Source organism: Primulina huaijiensis, chromosome 17 (assembly GCF_012295235.1).
Source record: "Primulina huaijiensis isolate GDHJ02 chromosome 17, ASM1229523v2, whole genome shotgun sequence".
Taxonomy (NCBI): Eukaryota; Viridiplantae; Streptophyta; class Magnoliopsida; order Lamiales; family Gesneriaceae; genus Primulina; species Primulina huaijiensis.
In genome coordinates this window covers 5,087,775-5,106,014 of record NC_133322.1, presented here as the reverse complement: position 1 = coordinate 5,106,014, position 18,240 = coordinate 5,087,775, and the positions used below count along the sequence as shown (strand labels likewise).

Here is an 18,240-nt window from a genome sequence, read left to right as displayed (position 1 = left end):
ATATCTTCAATCGGACAATATACTGTGTTTTTCGAAAGAAAAAGACAATATAATTCAATTGTTACTTATTGTCGCAAAGACATTTTTTATTGACAAGCACCCAATGATATCCATAAATGATAATAATCCTGTGCATTGACATTTGACAAGTCAATATTAGACTTAAATTCCATTAAATGATATTTGAATCCATGACTGCCGACAATTTATAAAATTATTAAAATAAAAAATTATATAGATGATTTTTATATGATTTAGATATTTTATAATAATACTGTACTGGTAAATTTACCATGATAGATTTTTTTTAAAATTTTATAATAATAAATGTTAAATCAAATAAAGATAATTTTGACATCGAAAATTGACTGACCATAATGTCTACAACAATGTTCCATGTTTGTCCTCCTGAATCGGAGGCTAGACAAGAAAAGATGCGTAACTCGTCCGAGCTCGTAAATAACTCGTCTGATCCTCAAACATCGCTATAATTCTCGCTCAACCCCAAATTAAGGAATATCTACCCGGAGACTTTTCAATTGGATATAGATTAAAAAAACACAAAAAATATGACACATTAATATAACTAAAGTAATATTTTACTCAAGGATTTATATATTCATGTCATATTGAATATACGCATTGGATTATCTTGATACTGTCTAGGTGTACGCGCAAAGCACACACAAAGCCCGAATAGTATAATTCGGAGAAGTCGGCACCGAGTGACGCGACATGCCTACAAATTCCTTGTTTAGTCGACTTTCGGGTGTTAGTTTTTCCTGCTTTGACTTCATTCGCACCACGTCTGCAACCACCATTTTCCATTTTTTTTTATTGTAATCCAATTATACCGGCTACCATATTTCCACGTTCACGCGTAGATCTTGATTCTTGCCTATGGCTTCAGCACCGATGATGAAAAAGGTGGGGAGTGAGGCAGAATCACCCGCGAGTATGGGCTCGGAGTCTGGCTCCGAGGAGAGATTGCGGACAAACAATGGTTCTGCCAAACATAATGATAAACACAGCACCAGCATCAGGAGCAACAGCGACCATGGCGAGAGGTTTGAGTATTCCGGGTGGGTTTATCATCTGGGGCTCAATTCAATTGGGCATGAGTATTGCCATTTTCGTTTCTTGTTCATCCGCGGCAAGTACGTGGAGATGTACAAACGTGACCCCCATGAGAATCCCGGCCTGGTATATGTTGTTTTCCCTTTCTGGGCTTTTTTTCCTGGAATTTTTCGTCAGCTTGTGCGCGGTTATCGTTATATTGTTTTGTTTATTTATTTATCGTTGGTTTGCTCAGAAACAGTAACGGACTGTATTGGGGATGATTTAAAGTATTTTGGATGAGAAACTTGTAGTTTTAAATGATTGCGAATAAAGTTTGAATTTTTTTAAAGAGATCGGCTTCTACACAGGAGAAAATTTGCTTGAGAACGCGTGGTTAATTTTTAATATGGTTTGCACGACGAGGAATGGGTCAAAGTTATGTGCATGTTACATTGATGGTCCATACTTCATATATTGAGTCTTGAGATGTTTGAGGGATCAGTGATATGAGGGACTCTAGACACCCTTTTCCAATACACTCTTGCTAATGCTTTCTTTAAAGTCAAACCACCTAGGTTGGCCTAAGTTTCCTTTTTTTATGGAATCTTGTTTGAAGACTTACCATCAACTTTGAATATTTTTTAACTGTAGTACTTCTGGCCTTGGATGATAGAAACATCTCTGTACATCTTCCATTCACATAATATTGGCACTTGCATCTCTGTCTCGCTAATGTGCTAGTTTCATGCATATGTACACGTTTGGTCATGGAGATAAACAGTATACCATGGTCATTTTGTTGAGGTTTGCGCCTCATGTCACAAGAATATTTAGAGAACTTTTATAGTAGAGTTTAATGTTAAATCTAATCTCTGCAATGTGTTTTCCTGTTCAATAATTGCATATTCCAGAAGCCCATTCACAGGGGTGTCATAGGGAATACGTTTATGGTGGAGGAGTCAGGACGTCGGAAGGTTAACCATGGTGTAAGGGCAATTCAACTCTTACCTTGTTTTGATGGATGTGTTACTTGACTTCATTTGTTCTCTCTTTTGTTATGTTTTATTTCCTTGGTTTTTCCATGCTTGAAGTAAAAATTATAAGGTATAGATAAATATAGCTAATTGTCCTGTGGATATTTGGTTTATTTTGTAGGATCTTTATGTGCTAAGGTTCTACAATCGGTTGGATGAAACCAAAAAGGGAGAAGTAAGTTATAGTTTGATTACATTTTATACATTAAAGAAAGTGAGTATGAATGCATGAGGAAGACAACCACATTACTGCAATACTGCTGTAGTTGCTATTTTAATTATCTGCATTTGTATTATTATGCTCCACTTTCTCAAGTTCAGAATTTTTATCTATAATTTATTCAGCAAAGAGAAACTAATCTATCAGCCTTATTAACAACTTTGTGAAACTTTAGTTCTGAATTATTTCCATTTTATTGGTCTCGAACTTATGTCACATGTATTTTATACTCGAGTGAATTGGTCCGGAGCAAATGATCCTTGACTCAACTGTGAGAATCAGCGTGTATTAATAAGACCTTATTTTCTTCCAAACACGAAATCTTCATCCTGTTCTTGCGTACTTGCGGCGATCGCCAAGCTAAATGATTGCATCTTGAAGATAACCTAATGAACAAGATTTCCATAGAACCACGTGTTTAGTTCATGAAGTTGTTTATTACTTAAAGTGGTGAAGCCTTAATGTCCATATTTGGGCTTTATGGCACCGTTTTGCTGCTGCGAGTTACTTTTAAATTTTAGTACTCATAGTTTAGGTTGCTCACATTGAATAATTATTTGGCTGCTGCAAGATTGCTTGTGCTACCGCTGGTGATGCCCGGAAATGGATGGAAGCATTTGATCAGGCTAAGCAACAGGTATTGATATGCTTTGCAGACCAGTCTTAAACTTTTCTTGTGCACGAAATTGTGATATTAGTTTTTTCATTATTATGATGCCGACTTTGTTTCACTCTCACTCACGTTTTTGACGTTCTAAGATATGTGTTGAAAAACATTAGTAAATTGTTTTATAAATATTGTGGGTATGTTTATATAAGACTTGCTGATTGCAGTTGATGTTAGCATAGAGCCATTATTCTGCTCACGGATCTCACTATATGTTGTATTGAAGGTAGAGTATGAGCTTTCAAGAGACAAAAGCGTGAGAAACAAGCTGAACATGGAGGATGAGTATGTTAATTCACTCCTTAAATATTTTTCCAGAATTCTCATTCAGAGATTTTGAGTCTTCTTTTCTCATTATGAAGTACTTCATCAGATCAATCCCGATGAATAATAAACTTCCATGTCATTATACATTACTTTGTTTCTACTCCTACACTACAACATCAAGATTGAAATTTTGAGAAGAGATCAACTACAGGAAAATGTTCAAACTGCTTGCATTTTGATCTTAGAATAATTTTAATTCTGAATGATTATGTGTACCATTATGCATGTTGGCCATGCAGTTCTAGCCAATATGATTTGCTATTTACTCGTATAGTTTATCTTTTAGGCTTACACTTTGAGCTATATGAGTTACCCGCACAAAATGTAAGATTGATTTTCTTTTTGGAAGGATTAACCTGGAGGAACATCGGCCTAGAGTACGGCGTTATGCACATGGTTTGAAGAAGCTAATAAGGATTGGTCAAGGTGAGGCAGCATTATGTGGTTGGCATTCTTCTTAGTGGCCTTAATTGGGTTATTGGTACGGAATTATGTTTAGAGGATCTTATACGCATGTATTGCTATATTTAGACGATTGTTAGAGAGATATTCTCCTTATCAAAATGTTGGCATTTCTTTTATTTTTTCTACATCACCTCCATGGAGCGTGTGTGTATAAATACGTTTGAAAGTAATTGTTCTTGTTTCCTGTTATCAGCTGTGTAAACAAAATAAATACTCTAGACCAAAGGTCTTGTGTTTCAAATGACTTTTACCTCTTCTTTAATGTTTCAACCAAAAATTTTCACAAGCAGCCCAGATACCTTAGTTTTAAACTGTGAAATTACTAAAACAAATCATAACTCTTATTCTTCAATGTAACGATCATACAAGTGTCAAATTATCTCGAGTGTGTGTAGCATTTTGTTTTTTCTTGTGTGCTTATATTTTGCTTTGTACCACATCATAGAATTGCTCTATGGTTATAGTAGGCCAACATATATTTTATGTGATTTCTTTTTGGGGAATTTAGTTGCTGTTCTGTGATTAGAAATATCAAATATTGTTTTGTGATTGCTTTATCTTTGCTGTAAACAGGGCCTGAAATGCTTTTGCGCAAAACCTCAGACTTAGGTTCTGCTGGTAGATTGGATGCGTATTTTGATGCCGATGGTGGAGATGTGGTCGAAACGTATGAATGGAAATGTGTCCGTACAATCAATGGTAAACTTTTGTTCTTGTTAGTGCATTGGTATTATCTTTCTGAACTTGAAAAACAAAATAAAAATCTCATTTATCTTAGACTGTGCATTTCATCATTTTAAGTATTAACATGAATGGTCAAAAAGGATTCTTAGTTAAAATTCAAATTTAACAGCATTGTGTATCATGTGCTGGTGGTTGACTCCATGTTTGTCTGATGCATGTCTCTAATTTTTCTTTGTTTTTTCAGAATTATTTAATTTAAAATGAACTCATCCATTTCTATTAAAATATGAAGAAGCTTTTCTTCTGTAACATATGTGTGAGTGGGTGGGAGGATTCTGACACGCATTTGTACACACATCGTTGAATATGTAATTGTGTGTCCTCTGATGGCTTAAACGTTTTGACAAAGTGGCCAATCAAAGTTGGACATAGAACATTCTATAAATTGGAATTGAATGAATGTTGGGGTTCATGGAACTGTTGCCAATCTTTTCCCTAGGATTTTAACTTTGTTGCTTCCTGTTGGGACCTAAGGTATGGGTTTAGTGAAGGAACCCAGATACAAGTTGAAAACATGGATATAGGGGTCTGCAAGTGTTGTAATCAGCAGCATTTGGAAGTTAGATACTTAGTCTAAAAGTGGGGTTCTTAGTTTTTAGATGCGTTAAAATTTTAGTCTGGCAAAAATATTAATGTCTCTATGGATTTCTGGTATACGACTGCGAACAAATTTAATTAAATTTATAGAATGGAGAAACGCCTGATTTGAGAATAGGAATAGGAAGCAAAGAGGATGTGATCACTTGTGGATCGGAACAAATATTCTTGCTTTGAGATATCATTTGGTATTTATAAGAATTTATATCCTACTTAGATAACTGTCCCTAACATATGTTCTTCTCGCTCGGGTTTCAGGTGTGAGAATATTTGAAGATGCGGCCCACTCAAAGGTAGATAGTTGATCAAATGTCGCTGTAATTCTCATGTTGTGCATATTTCAAACTTCTGTTAACACATCATTCTACTTATGGTTTATTTTGGAGCGGAGACTAGAATGCATCTCCCTTCATGTTAAATTATAATGTGGATTTTGGCATAATGATTTCATTGAATGCTTTGCTTCTTTTGAAGAGTGGCAAAGGCATTCTTGTCAAAGCTGTTGGTGTTGTTGATGCCAGTGCAGATACTGTTTTTGAAGTTGTATTGAGTACTGAGCGACATATGAGATATGAGTGAGTTGGCCTGATTAATGAATTTGGATTTGCCTTTTCAAGTGAAAAATAGTTAATGCATCTTTTACAGGTGGGATACGTTAATAGGTGACTTGGAGTTGGTGGATTCAATAAACGGACACTATGATGTTGTGTATGGTACATTTGATCCGCGTTATCTAACTCGGTATGTTTATTTTGCACTAACTTTCTTGTATTATAATATTCTCTTTTGGAGATAAAGGAGGACACATTGAACATTTGGTTTAAATCTCCTCAAGCATTTTGGTAATACTTTCATTGAAGAATCCTAACATTTTTATTTATCGCTCAACTTTATATCCTCTTGGCTTTGCATTAGAAGGTAACTGATATAAGAGAGAACTTAATCAATGATTATATTACCACAGGATGCTGCTAGTTTGAAACTTATTCAAAGGGTTGTTTCCTTGTTTGAGGACCTGTAAAGGCTTGAGTTTATACCAAGTTATTGACTATGTCGAGTGATAGTGTTATACTTGACTTAATCATTTTCAGAGATTGCACTGCCTTATATTTTATATATCATTGGTTATCACTTTGTGGAACCGAGAAGTTCATCTTGGCTGAAAGTAAACTGTTTCAACCCATTGTGTCGATTGACTTCGCAAATCTTTTGTATGCTGAGAGTTAGTGGCTGCATCTATGTGTGTTTTCTTCAAGGTGTTCCCCTGCTATGTAATAACCCAGATCTCTATGATTTCATGGAAGTGTAATATAAATATCAATGAAGCTTATGGCGGCTGCATTATATAATTGGCTTGAATTCATGCAATTGTTAGGCTATAGCCTTTCTTCCTGTCCGATTTTGTGGTTTTTTTTTCTTGGAAGTCTTATCATCTAAATATTTCATTCTTATCTCTTTATTCATTATTTCAATCCATTTCATAGAGAGAAAATGAAGTTTTTTTTTTGCTGTTATTTTCTGCCCATATCATCGATCATCATTTTTATGATGTTCTATATGCAGGTGGAAGTCAAAAAGAGATTTTGTCTTTACCTGGCAATGGTTTCGTGGACAAGATGGAACATACAGTAAGCATTAGCTATTTTGTGGCTTCTCCATGCTTACATTCAGTTAGCTTCACTTGATGCATAATAGTCAAACTTCAATACCCATAATCATTCATTTTCTGTTCTTGAAAATTGTTAGAGCTTTAGAGTTTAGAAACTTCCATAAGCTAGCGATTCAATCAGTTTGTAATTCACAATACTTTCTTAAGACACGGGTGAAGAATGCAGGTCACGTGGAGTTTGAGAATGTCTTAATATCAGATTTATTGAGAGATTGAGTTTTTGTGTATTGTTGATATAGTTAGGGTATTGTTTGGCATTTTGTCGTGAGTCCGCTTATTGTAATTAAAAGCCTTTAAATATTTAATAAAATATCAATTTTTGTTGCCAAAAAAAAAATACTTCTTAAGACATACTGTTAAAATAGTGGATAAATGTCTCCCAAATCTACTTGCCACGAAATCATCTTTCTAGAGTCTACTTTGAGTGGTAAGAACCATTCTATAAATTTGTCGTCCATAATTATTTTCCATACAAATACTTTCCAGGATTTTTTGTATTAGTTTAATTTTAGAATACATTTGACTTTCTGAAGACGAAGAATAGATGTTTCTGTATTATTAATCTGGAATTATATCAATTTTTTTCTTTGGAAATGACTGTCCTTCCTGGATTGAGTAGTACACGCAGTTTAAATCAACTAAACCATTTTGTGATTGACAGTCTTTGTGCACATATTGTGCAGCAATCCTGCAGTTCCCCTCTGTACACAAGAAGCAGCCTTCAAGATCTGGATACAAACGCACAAAAATTAACCGTAAGATGATTCAATATAATCAACATGAATTTCCAGTATTTGGTAATCAGTTTCTGTATTGTACTTAAGAAGATAGAGGAACCGGAGAATCGAATCATCTATATGCTTTTTTTGGCTTTTATTTTACCTGAAACAATAGAAGCTAAAGCTCATTGGTAACTGCTGGTGTATTGGCCATATGAGATGTGATACCCAAATTTCATGCTTTTGGAAGTTAATACAGATAACACGATTTGTCATTGCCTCTCATTTTCATTTTCCGTTTGGTTTATCAAAAATATTCTGAAGCGTTGGCATGAGACTAGCAGCAGGTAATTACCTGCTTAGACTTTGTATGGTAATCGCATGATTGGAGATTGCATGAAATCTCAACTGAAATAGATTTTCAATCTGTTGGCAATATAGTTTTCCCATGGGTCCAATGATCTTAAGGTGAAAGTTATTTTGTATTCCTCCAAAAAAAAGTTATCTTGTATCAAATACCACATTTACTGTCCTAATAATAGCAGTTCTGCATGAGAGCCAAATTGTTATTCATTCTATGTGACTTTGTTGTTTATGGGTGCTTTGTCAACATTTTCTCTCATAGTTGAAGTTTTTTCTTCTTTTATTGCCCTTTAAATAATGTATGTCAGATAGCTTGATTGTCCTTAATTTTTCAAGTTAGCAGAAATTCCTATGCCTGGTAGTTACCTTTTCGATTTGCTTCACTATGTAGCTTCCACATGGGAAATTAGTAGTTTAAGCACATCTTCATCGCCAAAAACTGTTAGATGTCTTGTGACACAAACACTGGAGATAAACCCCAAAGGTTGGCTTAAGTGGAGGAATAATCACTGCCAGAAGTTTGAAAAGACTGTTGCTTATGCATTGCTGAGTCAAGTAGCAGGTTTGTAATGTTTTTTATCCGGATTTGCCCATAATGCGTGAAACATTAATGAGAGGAGTCCCTTCCAATCACTGATCTGATTCCTGTCTGCTTTTCTTACTGCTTTCTATTGTTCATACTGTTTCCCCATCCTCATAAAACTGGGTTTCTCGTAACTTTTTGAAGGAGAGAAGATATAAGTCTTTGACTTTTTTTATAGGTAATTATAGTTAGGTTGAAGTTCAAATCGAATTGCCTCCATGATTTCTTGTCTCGTTATTGTCCAAAATTCGAGAAATATAACCATTATACTTCTTGATTATTTGAAGGAGCTGGTATAACCAATGATTCTTATTTCTTCTTTTGAAATCTGTGATCTAAAACTTAACTCTCTATTTAGATGCCCATTAGTTGCCGTCAATTCCTTTACCCCCTTAAGCGATTAACTCTGCTTAGCAATGCCTAAACTTCATCTATCCAGATTCTCTTCCTCTTCTCTGACACATGCTAATGCTTTACTTTTTTTTTTCCAATTTCCTCTTAGTTGCACAAATCCTTTATTACTTTATGATATTTCAGGTCTCAAGGAATACGTCGCAGCAAATCCAACACTTGCATCAGATTCATGTACCACGGTAGTTCATACAACTCTATCCGATCATTCTGGGTCCTTGAGTGAATTTGAGGATGCAGAAACAGCAGATGAGTTTTATGATGCAATTGCTGCTGATTCTTCATCAGATGATGATGATGACGATAACGATGACGATGAAATGGGAGTTAATAAGGTTATATTCCTTACTTGGTGTTGGGAGTATTGTATCATCTACTTTTAAAGGACTTCATGGTCTTTTAACTTTTGTCGTTTTTTGGCAGGTCAAAAAAATTAGGCTGAAGAATGTTTCATGGGCTATAGCAGGTTTGGCACTAAAGAAGGCTTCAGGTATTTTATCCAATCACTGTATTAAAGAATAATTCTAGTTTTTTCCCTGATATTTTTTTCCCTTTAACAATAAATATATTTTTGCATTTAAAGTATTCTTCAATCATCTCTCTCATTGATTTATACAGATCCAGACCCAAGTAATCAGTTGAACTCGAAGGTACATCCAATCAACCTAGATGCAAGTCAGTTTCAAGGGTCCATGAGGAGAGCAAAGGATGAAGCTGATAAGAACTGCTGGTCTTCTCCAGATGGTTCTGGATTCATGATAAGAGGGAAGACCTACTTGAAAGATAGCATAAAGGTCTATTTAGTATTTTAAATGCAATGTTTCCCTGATATTTATACCATATCTTTGTGATTATAGTGATGTTAAATCAAATATCCCCTGCCAACCTAAAATTTTTTCATAACTCAAGTGGCATTGAGGGTTAAAATATGGAAGGTTTCCTGCAATTGGTGCAATGTAGGATGATCAATTCTTTAATGCAAGGCTGTTTGGCTTTTACAATTAGTTGGAAAAACTTGAAAGTTGATCAACATTGAAGAATAGGAAGAACAGCAGAAAGACATCACTTTTGAAAGCTGTAAAAATCATAGGATCTCTTTGATAGCTTCCAAGGATGTCTATTGAAGAAAGTTAATGAATTCTCGCCATTAAACTTGAGATACTTCAAATAGTTTATCGCTCTTTAATCGATTAAATTTATCAAAGCTCTTTCATATTTATAAACTTCTTTAAACCTAAGTCTTACCTGTAAATAACTAGGAAACACTATGATCAAGGATTCAAGGTGATTATTCTACGAGTAAAGTTTGACTTAACTTAGTAATTCACAGCCAGCTCTCAAAAAGAAAAAAAATCAGAAACATTGAGTTGTGGAAAAATAAATGGAAAAATAAATATAATACTGAAATTGACAAATATCCAGAAAAAGATACTGAGTACTTGCATCACCTGCAGTATAAAATGTGGATACTAAAAGGACTATTTTACGAGCTATGTACCAATCACCATCCCTTGAAGCTGAAAAGTGAGGATGATTTCTCTTTAGGTGTTATATCTTCTTTTTTGTAGCATTCTAATAAGAGTTCCTGATTCTGTATGAATACATTGTGTCAATTTAAAATCACATGAAAAATATTTACTGGAAAAAGCCCAAATCTGAATTCAAATGATAACTGTGATAGACTTTAGCAGTCAATTAAATGGTTGTATGTGTGTGTGCGTTGAACATGAATCCTTTTATATTCTCGAATTAAGTTTTATTATCTACACGGAAGTCAATAAAAAAAATATGTCCACTAATGAGCATAATTTTTTTGTTTGTACAAAGGAATACATCCAGGCGATTAAAGTCTCTTCCTAGAGTTGTTATCTCTATTATATAATTTAAACTACAAAGAAAACTTTTGGAGCATTAGTTTATCATGAATAGTAAGAATGTAGCTTTCTGGTAATGCATTAAATTTCCAGTTATCTGATCTATATTCCCGACAATAACTTCTTGAGTATTTCAAGTTTATTTATCCGATATCTTTAGTCAGCTACATTTGGTCTTAGAATTATATAATTGCTGATTTTTGTTTTCTTGAGATGGTGTACAAAGCCATTTTTCCCTGATTTGTTATCCTTCTGCCACCATTACCATTCATGCTTTTTAATCTTTATTATTATTGTTGTTGTTGTTGTTGTTGTTGTTGTTGAGTTTCCATTATAAAGCTGGAGTAAATCTAGTCCATTTACAAAGTAGACCCATCTTGTACAATGAACCGTTTTCTACATGGATGTTTATAGGACAAAATCAGTTCAATTTTTTTTGCATTGGTTCTTTTATATTTGTAGATATTTTCTCTCATACATCATCTATGATTCTCTAACTTCATCAAATTGTACTTCCTGATCCAGGTAAAAGGTGGCGAACCTCTTCTTACGCTCATTGCAGTTGACTGGTTTAAAGTGGAAGATTGTGTCACAAATGTTGCTTTGCATCCTAAAAGCATCGTTCAGGTAATGTAAAACATTGAGATTGCATCATTTCACATCAGTGGAAAGCTATACGAGCTGATTTTCCATTCTATTCTATATTGATTCTCTTAACACCGTAACTGAGAGCTATTGAGCTGTTACAATTTGAAGTTTCGATATGCTGACCAATGTTGTGCTCTTCTCAAATTGACTTTTGGAACGAAAAGCTTTTTAAAGAAGCTTTCCACGATCTATAATAGTATGGTAGCAACCTCAGTTTTCTATAATCATGCTTGTAATAATTATTTTGGTAATTCATGAATTCAGAGTGATTGATCAACTGATGATTAATTGATAATGTAATGTTAAATCCATTGTATTGTCCAAAATGTTTTTCAGACAGTGTTTCTTTACTAATTTGTGTCTGAATGGCATGGTCGTTTGGATTACAACGAGAATTCTTTATGGCCGACTTCTATCTTCCTGCAATTTCCCCTTAATTCTTTGTTGAATGAGCTACTCAGTTCATGAAGCCCCGTGTATGAGTTAAATATGCATTTTCTTCAAGTGCAATGCCATTGAAGTTTAAGCAGTTCCACGTGAGTGTTTCCTTTTGTTTCTTGTAGGATGCATCATGTTCCCTGATGTATTTCCACATCGTTTTCTGATATATTATTTGTTTTCTTATTATGTTGCTTTCATTCTCTCTTATGACAGCAATGTTGATAGTTAGAGTGTCTGCTTCAACAAAGAATTTGCTAGCTCAAGAATTGTTTTATTTCACTGATATAATTTTTCCCTAAGAGTATTTTCTGTCTCGTGATACCTAATTCAAAGAAAAAATTTCTTCTTTCTTTTGTCTCAATTGCAGAGTGAAGCTGGGAAAAAGCTTCCATTCATCCTTGTCATTAATCTTGAGGTGTGCTGATAACTGTTGTCTATTCCTTTTCTTCAGAGTATTGTGAACATAATGTTTGAATTTTATGTATTTTTGATTAGTTGTCTTGGTCTCATATTACAATATCAACTCCTTTTCATTGTGTAACTCTGTATTTTGCTTCAGAAACTCTATTGCAGGCAAAAAATAAAATAGATGCTTGAGGTTGGTGGAAACTGACAAACATTGTAGCAATTATCATACACACTTATTTTTGTGTAATCGTGGAAAGCTCTTGTGATTTCTAAAACTGCACTGATGCTAATTTGTACTGGGGAACCTATTATTGTGCAAAAAAGTTGTAAAGCGAAAACATATATGTATTTTAGGTGCACAGAAGTCTAATTGAAGCTGGAAAATTCTCCTGCTTAATCTCAATGATTTTGTAGAATTTTTTCCTCTTATTTCTTGTAGCAACTTTTTTTAATTGAATATTTTACACTTGTTTTCTTTATCAGGTTCCAGCCAGACCGAACTACAGCCTGGTTATTTATTTTGCGGCAGACAGGCCCATAAACAAAAGTTCTTTGTTCGGTAAATTTGTCAATGGCACTGATATGTTTCGTGATTCAAGATTCAAGCTTATTCCTAGCATTATCAAGGTAGCCCTATTTCCAATTACACGAAGTGGTGTCTTTTTGCGAAACCTGCCTGACATTCTCATAAATCATAATTTATCTAAATTTCTTTTAACAGGGATACTGGATGGTAAAGCGTGCTGTTGGAACGAAAGCTTGCCTTCTGGGAAAAGCAGTAACATGCAAATACCTCAGGCAAGATAATTTTCTTGAGGTGAGAAATCATACTTTGTTCCCATCATGCTAATATCTGGTGACTTTTGTTCGGAATTCTGCATCTATTATTGCTGCCTCTGAGCTGATTGAGTTAAACTTAAAAGTATTTTGGGCTTCATTTTTCACATTACTCTGCAATTCACTGCTTATTGAAATGGTCTATTTCTACCCACTTTGTATGTTTCTTCCTCATCGGTTGCTATTTTTGTTACAGTTTGTATATCAACCTTATGGTGAACAAGATGACATTAACGTTTGAGATGAATTAGTACTCTGCTTGACTAGCTAGTTAGCCCTGTGAAACAAATTGATGGAGCTTTTGGCTTGGCCTGACCTTAGATTACTCAAAACGTCAAACAGTAATTCTTAAACTTGATTGCAAGAATGGTAGAGCTGATACCATGTTTCTACTAGTGTATCAAATAGGTTGAACAAATTATATGGTACCTATAAAAATAAGTCCATTTCATTGTTGGCAACTAAAATCACCAGGATTTCTTTGGTTAAAATTTCCAGTGAGATTTCTGCAAAGAATCTTGTGGACTGGAAAGCAAGATAAATGTGGCACTGTAATATTTCTGCTTATAGATCATTGTTTTATCTTACTTCATTGGCTGGAATATGTTGCAGTCCCATGATAACTTCCTCTTGTCTTTTTAGTCTTTCTGTATTTGCAACTTATTAGCTACAAAGTTTCTCTAGTATAGAATATGGTGGCCTTTGACATTTTTACAGATTGGGCTATTGATGAATAACCCATCCTGCAGATTGACGTAGATATTGGTTCATCATCAGTAGCAAGAAGCGTCATTGGCCTTGTCCTGGGATATGTCACAAGCATTGTTGTTGATCTTGCAATTGTCATAGAGGTTCGTGTATTGTTATTTCCTCTCTTTGCCACTTAGTTTCACTGATAAAAATTGAATCGATATAGTGATGTTTTAGTATTGACATGCGATTGAATCATCTTAAGATTGAAATCCTTGGGCATTCACTTGTAAGATCATTCCTGAAAAGCTATGGGTTGTCATGTGCTTATGGGACAAGATTGCTTTTGGTTTTAGCCAATCTAAGTTCTCGTCAATTTAATACGAAATAGAATTTATATTCTCCAGTCAACTTTGAAGAATAAATTCCATCCTCTTTTCATCAAAAACTCATTCCATCGACTTACCTTTTTTAGCAGCCAAATTTTTTCGACATAGCGGGTTCCCATTGTCTACAAAGAGTGGCTTAGTTTTCTTTGGTGTTTCTGCTTGCTGTAATGTGCTGATATTCACATCTTTTATTAGATGTCTTTTATTCAACATGTTATTACTAAATTAGAGCATGTTTGTTTTGTCTTCGGCTGTGGCTTGTATTTTTAGCAATTACGGAAACCTTTATGTTTCCACATAAATCTTTTAGTAAGTCCACTTTTTGTGAATGGATTTAAACTTAAATATTTCTGAACGTGTCTGTGAGAACTATAAGCTTAAATCACTGCCTTAATGAATAAATATTTCTGAACGTGTCTGAAAGTTAAATAAATAATGATTTCAGTAAGATACTCGTTACTGGATGTCCTATAAGCTTAAATCACTGCCTTAGCTTACGGTTTAACTACTGAATAGAGATACCTCGTAAAGCATAGATGTTACATGTGAAGAATGTCTCATCTCTCTTTATTACAGGCAAGAGAAGAGGCGGAACTCCCAGAATATATTCTTGGAACCGTTAGACTGAATCGTTTTCAGCTTGATTCTGCTGTAGCCTTGAAGGTTTGAGGTCACCTATTCATGCTACTTGTTCGATAAAACATAACACAGATGATTTTTGTCTACTCTATACTAGAGTACAAAAATTGGTACATGCAGATATATTAATGCTACGATGGTTGAGCAAGCATTTGTACATCTTCTTGCTTGTCATTCGGTATTGCGTTCGGATTGTGAAAAGGGTGTATCTAGATAGGATTTTGGATCAATTTTCCATGATAGCTATTTGTGAAAGTTGTTGCTACTGAACTCTGTTAATACTGTTGTAATACTACTTTAAGCAACTCAAAATTTTGTGATGTTACAAATGGAAAGGTATTTGGTGTGACATGGACTCGTCCAAATAATTCATAAAGTCACATGTATTTTGTGTAGAATCTATACCAGTCTAGCATTAATATCGCGTAAAAATATAGCATAGATCAATACACTATGCAAATGAATCTTTGGAGATCCTTAGTTTATGCGCTATTAGCAGATGGCCTTCAACTTTCATCACTTGTGCTGTATATGCTTCGATTTCTAGATGAAAGAACTTTTCTTCAAGGTATATGCTTCAATTTCTACATGAAAGATGTGTCTGTTTTTTTAAAAATAATTATAAAAAAATGAATTTAAAGAGTATATCGATTATTATTCGAATTTTTACCATCAGGGCTTGATGTTAATACGGTGATGATGATGATAATTTTTATATATTAAAGATAAGTAAGCTCTATAAAGTTAAGAGTTTAGTTTTCTTGGAAGAATTTATATTTTGGTTACATATGTCACGAAAGCTTGGAATGTTAATTGTTGCATGGATAACAGTAGAATTTGTTGAAAGGTCTTAGAATAAAAATTAAATCAAGAAAAATTTACTTCTCGGTATGTTTGTCTTGGTGGACTTTTGAATTTTACTTTTTTGGTCTGTTTGGATCTCTCTAAAATCTCATTTTGATATTATTGAACTGACCATTTCGGGAAAAAATAAATAAATTGGAGTAAATACAAAAATAATTTAATTGTTCATGTGATTAAATTAGCCAAATTAATTAAAGTACAATTTATCATGAGAGATGAAAATAATTAATTCTGTTGTGATTATGATTATATATCTGGATTATCTGTTCATGTTAAATAATCTTTTTAAGTTAATAAATATTATGCAAGAAAGTAAGAGTTTGAAAAATATAATACACGAGTATTAATAATGAATGATCAACGAAACTGAAAGTTGATTTGTTTAACATAAGAGTACAGAAAATATTGTGTGTATAAGATTTTAGGTATTGTTAGATTGTGTGTATAAGATTTTAGGTATTGTGTGCAAGTGTTATAACATCTATCTACAACATGCAGCAGAATAAATTAGGTAACCACACAAATAAAGTTTTATGACTAAAACAAGAAAGAATAAATTATGCACAAAATATTCACTAGAAATTGTAAATAGTTTACAAAACTAATACTAGTGAAACTACGAAAAAGATATTCTTTAACAAGACAAGGAAGTAGAGTGCATCACAAATAAACAATTACAAAACCACAGATACACTGATTGTATTGCCAAAAACCCGGAACCACAAGTAACTCTTTGACCAGTACTTTACATGAGCGTTGTCTTCGAGTGTCTGCAACACTTTATGGCAACACAGCAAAACAGCGTAAGTCAATCACGCGAAATCTTCACTTATAAATTCTTTTCTCTTCATGCAATTCTCGACCATCAACAACAAAAGTATCTTTAGTCACACACAACTCTCTAACGAGAGGCTCTCATGTTCTCTTATTTATATCCTCTTTTTCCCTAGATTTTATTCCTTATATAGAGTCTTACAGACATAAGAAATCAAGGCCAATTCTATCCTACACCAGGTGAATTACACCCCATTAAATTTTTTCTTACACGTGTCTTTTTTTCTTTTTCTTTTTCTTTTTCTTAATTATTATTGCATTTGACACTACTTTAACCATAATCACACAAAATCATTAAACTAATTTCGTTTCATGTATATAACATGTGTCATATTATTATATTATTATTATTATTATTGTTATTCTCAAATTTTAAAACTTAATATTTTATATTTAAAAATTACATGAAATTTTTATTTCATAGTAAAACTTTTACGTTTGAGATTTAAAATTTTTCGTTATTTTTGTGGTAGAATAATATAAAATGTCAAAAATAAATATTTTAAAATTTAATTATTATAACAAATTTATATAAAAATAAATATTCTACCCATTTATAAATGCTAATAAAATTACTCTAGCTATTGTAAATGCTATACAATATAAGAGATACAATTACTTAAATCTCAAAACTACATAGCTTGTTTATATATTTATTCAATTTCTATTTTAGACATTAAAGCTTATACTTAAATTAAAAAAAAAATTCTCTCTTGCTTCTTTCATTCTAACACTATAAAAATTTTAAGCATACCCAGAAAATAAATCATGTTTCTTCAATAAAGTATAAAACATGTGTATCAAAATCACGTAAAAATATGATATCACAAATCATAAATGAAATACCAAAGACATGATATCTCTGTCAACAAAATAATTGAAATTGCAAAACTTTTTCATCTCGAATCAACAAAATACGTGTTCTAGCATTGTGGTCCAAAATCTCCAAACTTTTTAATTTATGTTAATTAGTGATATATTTTAAGAAAAAATGATTTAGTGGCAAAAATAATTATTAGTGACGGAATAAAAAGAGGGAATTAACTAATAACCAAAATAAATTGATAATAAAATAAAAATTTTTGACACATATATTATTTAATAACAGGGAGTAAATCTCCCGGATTAGGATAGAATTGTCCAGAAATCAATAATTCATTAGGAAAAAATTATTTTGAATAGTAATATGATATTTAGAGAACTTATCATTAATATCAATGATATTATCACAATATCATCGAACAAGGAAAAATTAATTAAAGAAAATATAATTAGTTTAGAAAGGAAAAACTCCATATTTAAATATATAATTATTATCGATAAAGAAAAAATTAATTAAAAAATATTTAAGAATAAAATATTCTTTTAAGAAACATCGAATAATTTTATCATCTCATATATTGCTTTATTTACTTACAATTAAAATTTTCCATTTGTAATACCATTGACAATTATGCATCAATAAAATGTTAAACATTTTATTTGGACTGTATAATCGACATGATTTAATTGTTATTTACGGGTATATGCTTCATATTACCATATTAATATAAATAAGCTTTTTCACATTTGAAAGATAGAGAATTGTATTTTGTTCGAATATTGAAATGCTGAGAGAGTTAAGTGGTCGAAATTTTATATTAATTGATTTCAAAGAGTAACTGTGGTAGGTCATCTACCAACACTTATAAGACGAGCTTGCCACATTTAATTTGCTTAGTGTGTTTGTTTTGCTACCATGATTGATAAAATATTGCG

The 18,240-nt window shown here is 32.9% G+C and overlaps 1 protein-coding gene across 1 annotated transcript; it reads left to right on the top strand.

Moving 5' to 3' along the window:
* Positions 1–670: 670 nt before the first annotated feature.
* Positions 671–15,135, top strand: LOC140963095 (protein ENHANCED DISEASE RESISTANCE 2-like). The gene is made up of 23 exons (XM_073422329.1): positions 671–1,203; positions 1,971–2,045; positions 2,215–2,268; positions 2,885–2,950; positions 3,207–3,265; positions 3,657–3,733; positions 4,346–4,471; positions 5,372–5,406; positions 5,588–5,688; positions 5,759–5,854; positions 6,677–6,741; positions 7,466–7,537; positions 8,256–8,426; positions 8,985–9,193; positions 9,282–9,348; positions 9,477–9,652; positions 11,258–11,359; positions 12,189–12,236; positions 12,713–12,856; positions 12,951–13,046; positions 13,816–13,917; positions 14,722–14,808; positions 14,905–15,135. The coding sequence occupies exons 1-23, from the start codon at positions 901–903 to the stop codon at positions 14,911–14,913; spliced, it is 2,340 nt and encodes a 779-aa protein (XP_073278430.1). The 5' UTR covers positions 671–900; the 3' UTR covers positions 14,914–15,135.
* Positions 15,136–18,240: the final 3,105 nt, after the last annotated feature.

Coding starts and splice junctions, on each gene's coding strand:
- LOC140963095 (XM_073422329.1), top strand. CDS start 901: ATGGCTTCAGCACCGATGATGAAAAAGGTGGGGAGTGAGGCAGAATCA. Junction 8,427..8,984: donor ATTGCTGAGTCAAGTAGCAG/GTTTGTAATGTT, acceptor ATGATATTTCAG/GTCTCAAGGAATACGTCGCA. Junction 13,918..14,721: donor ATCTTGCAATTGTCATAGAG/GTTCGTGTATTG, acceptor TCTTTATTACAG/GCAAGAGAAGAGGCGGAACT.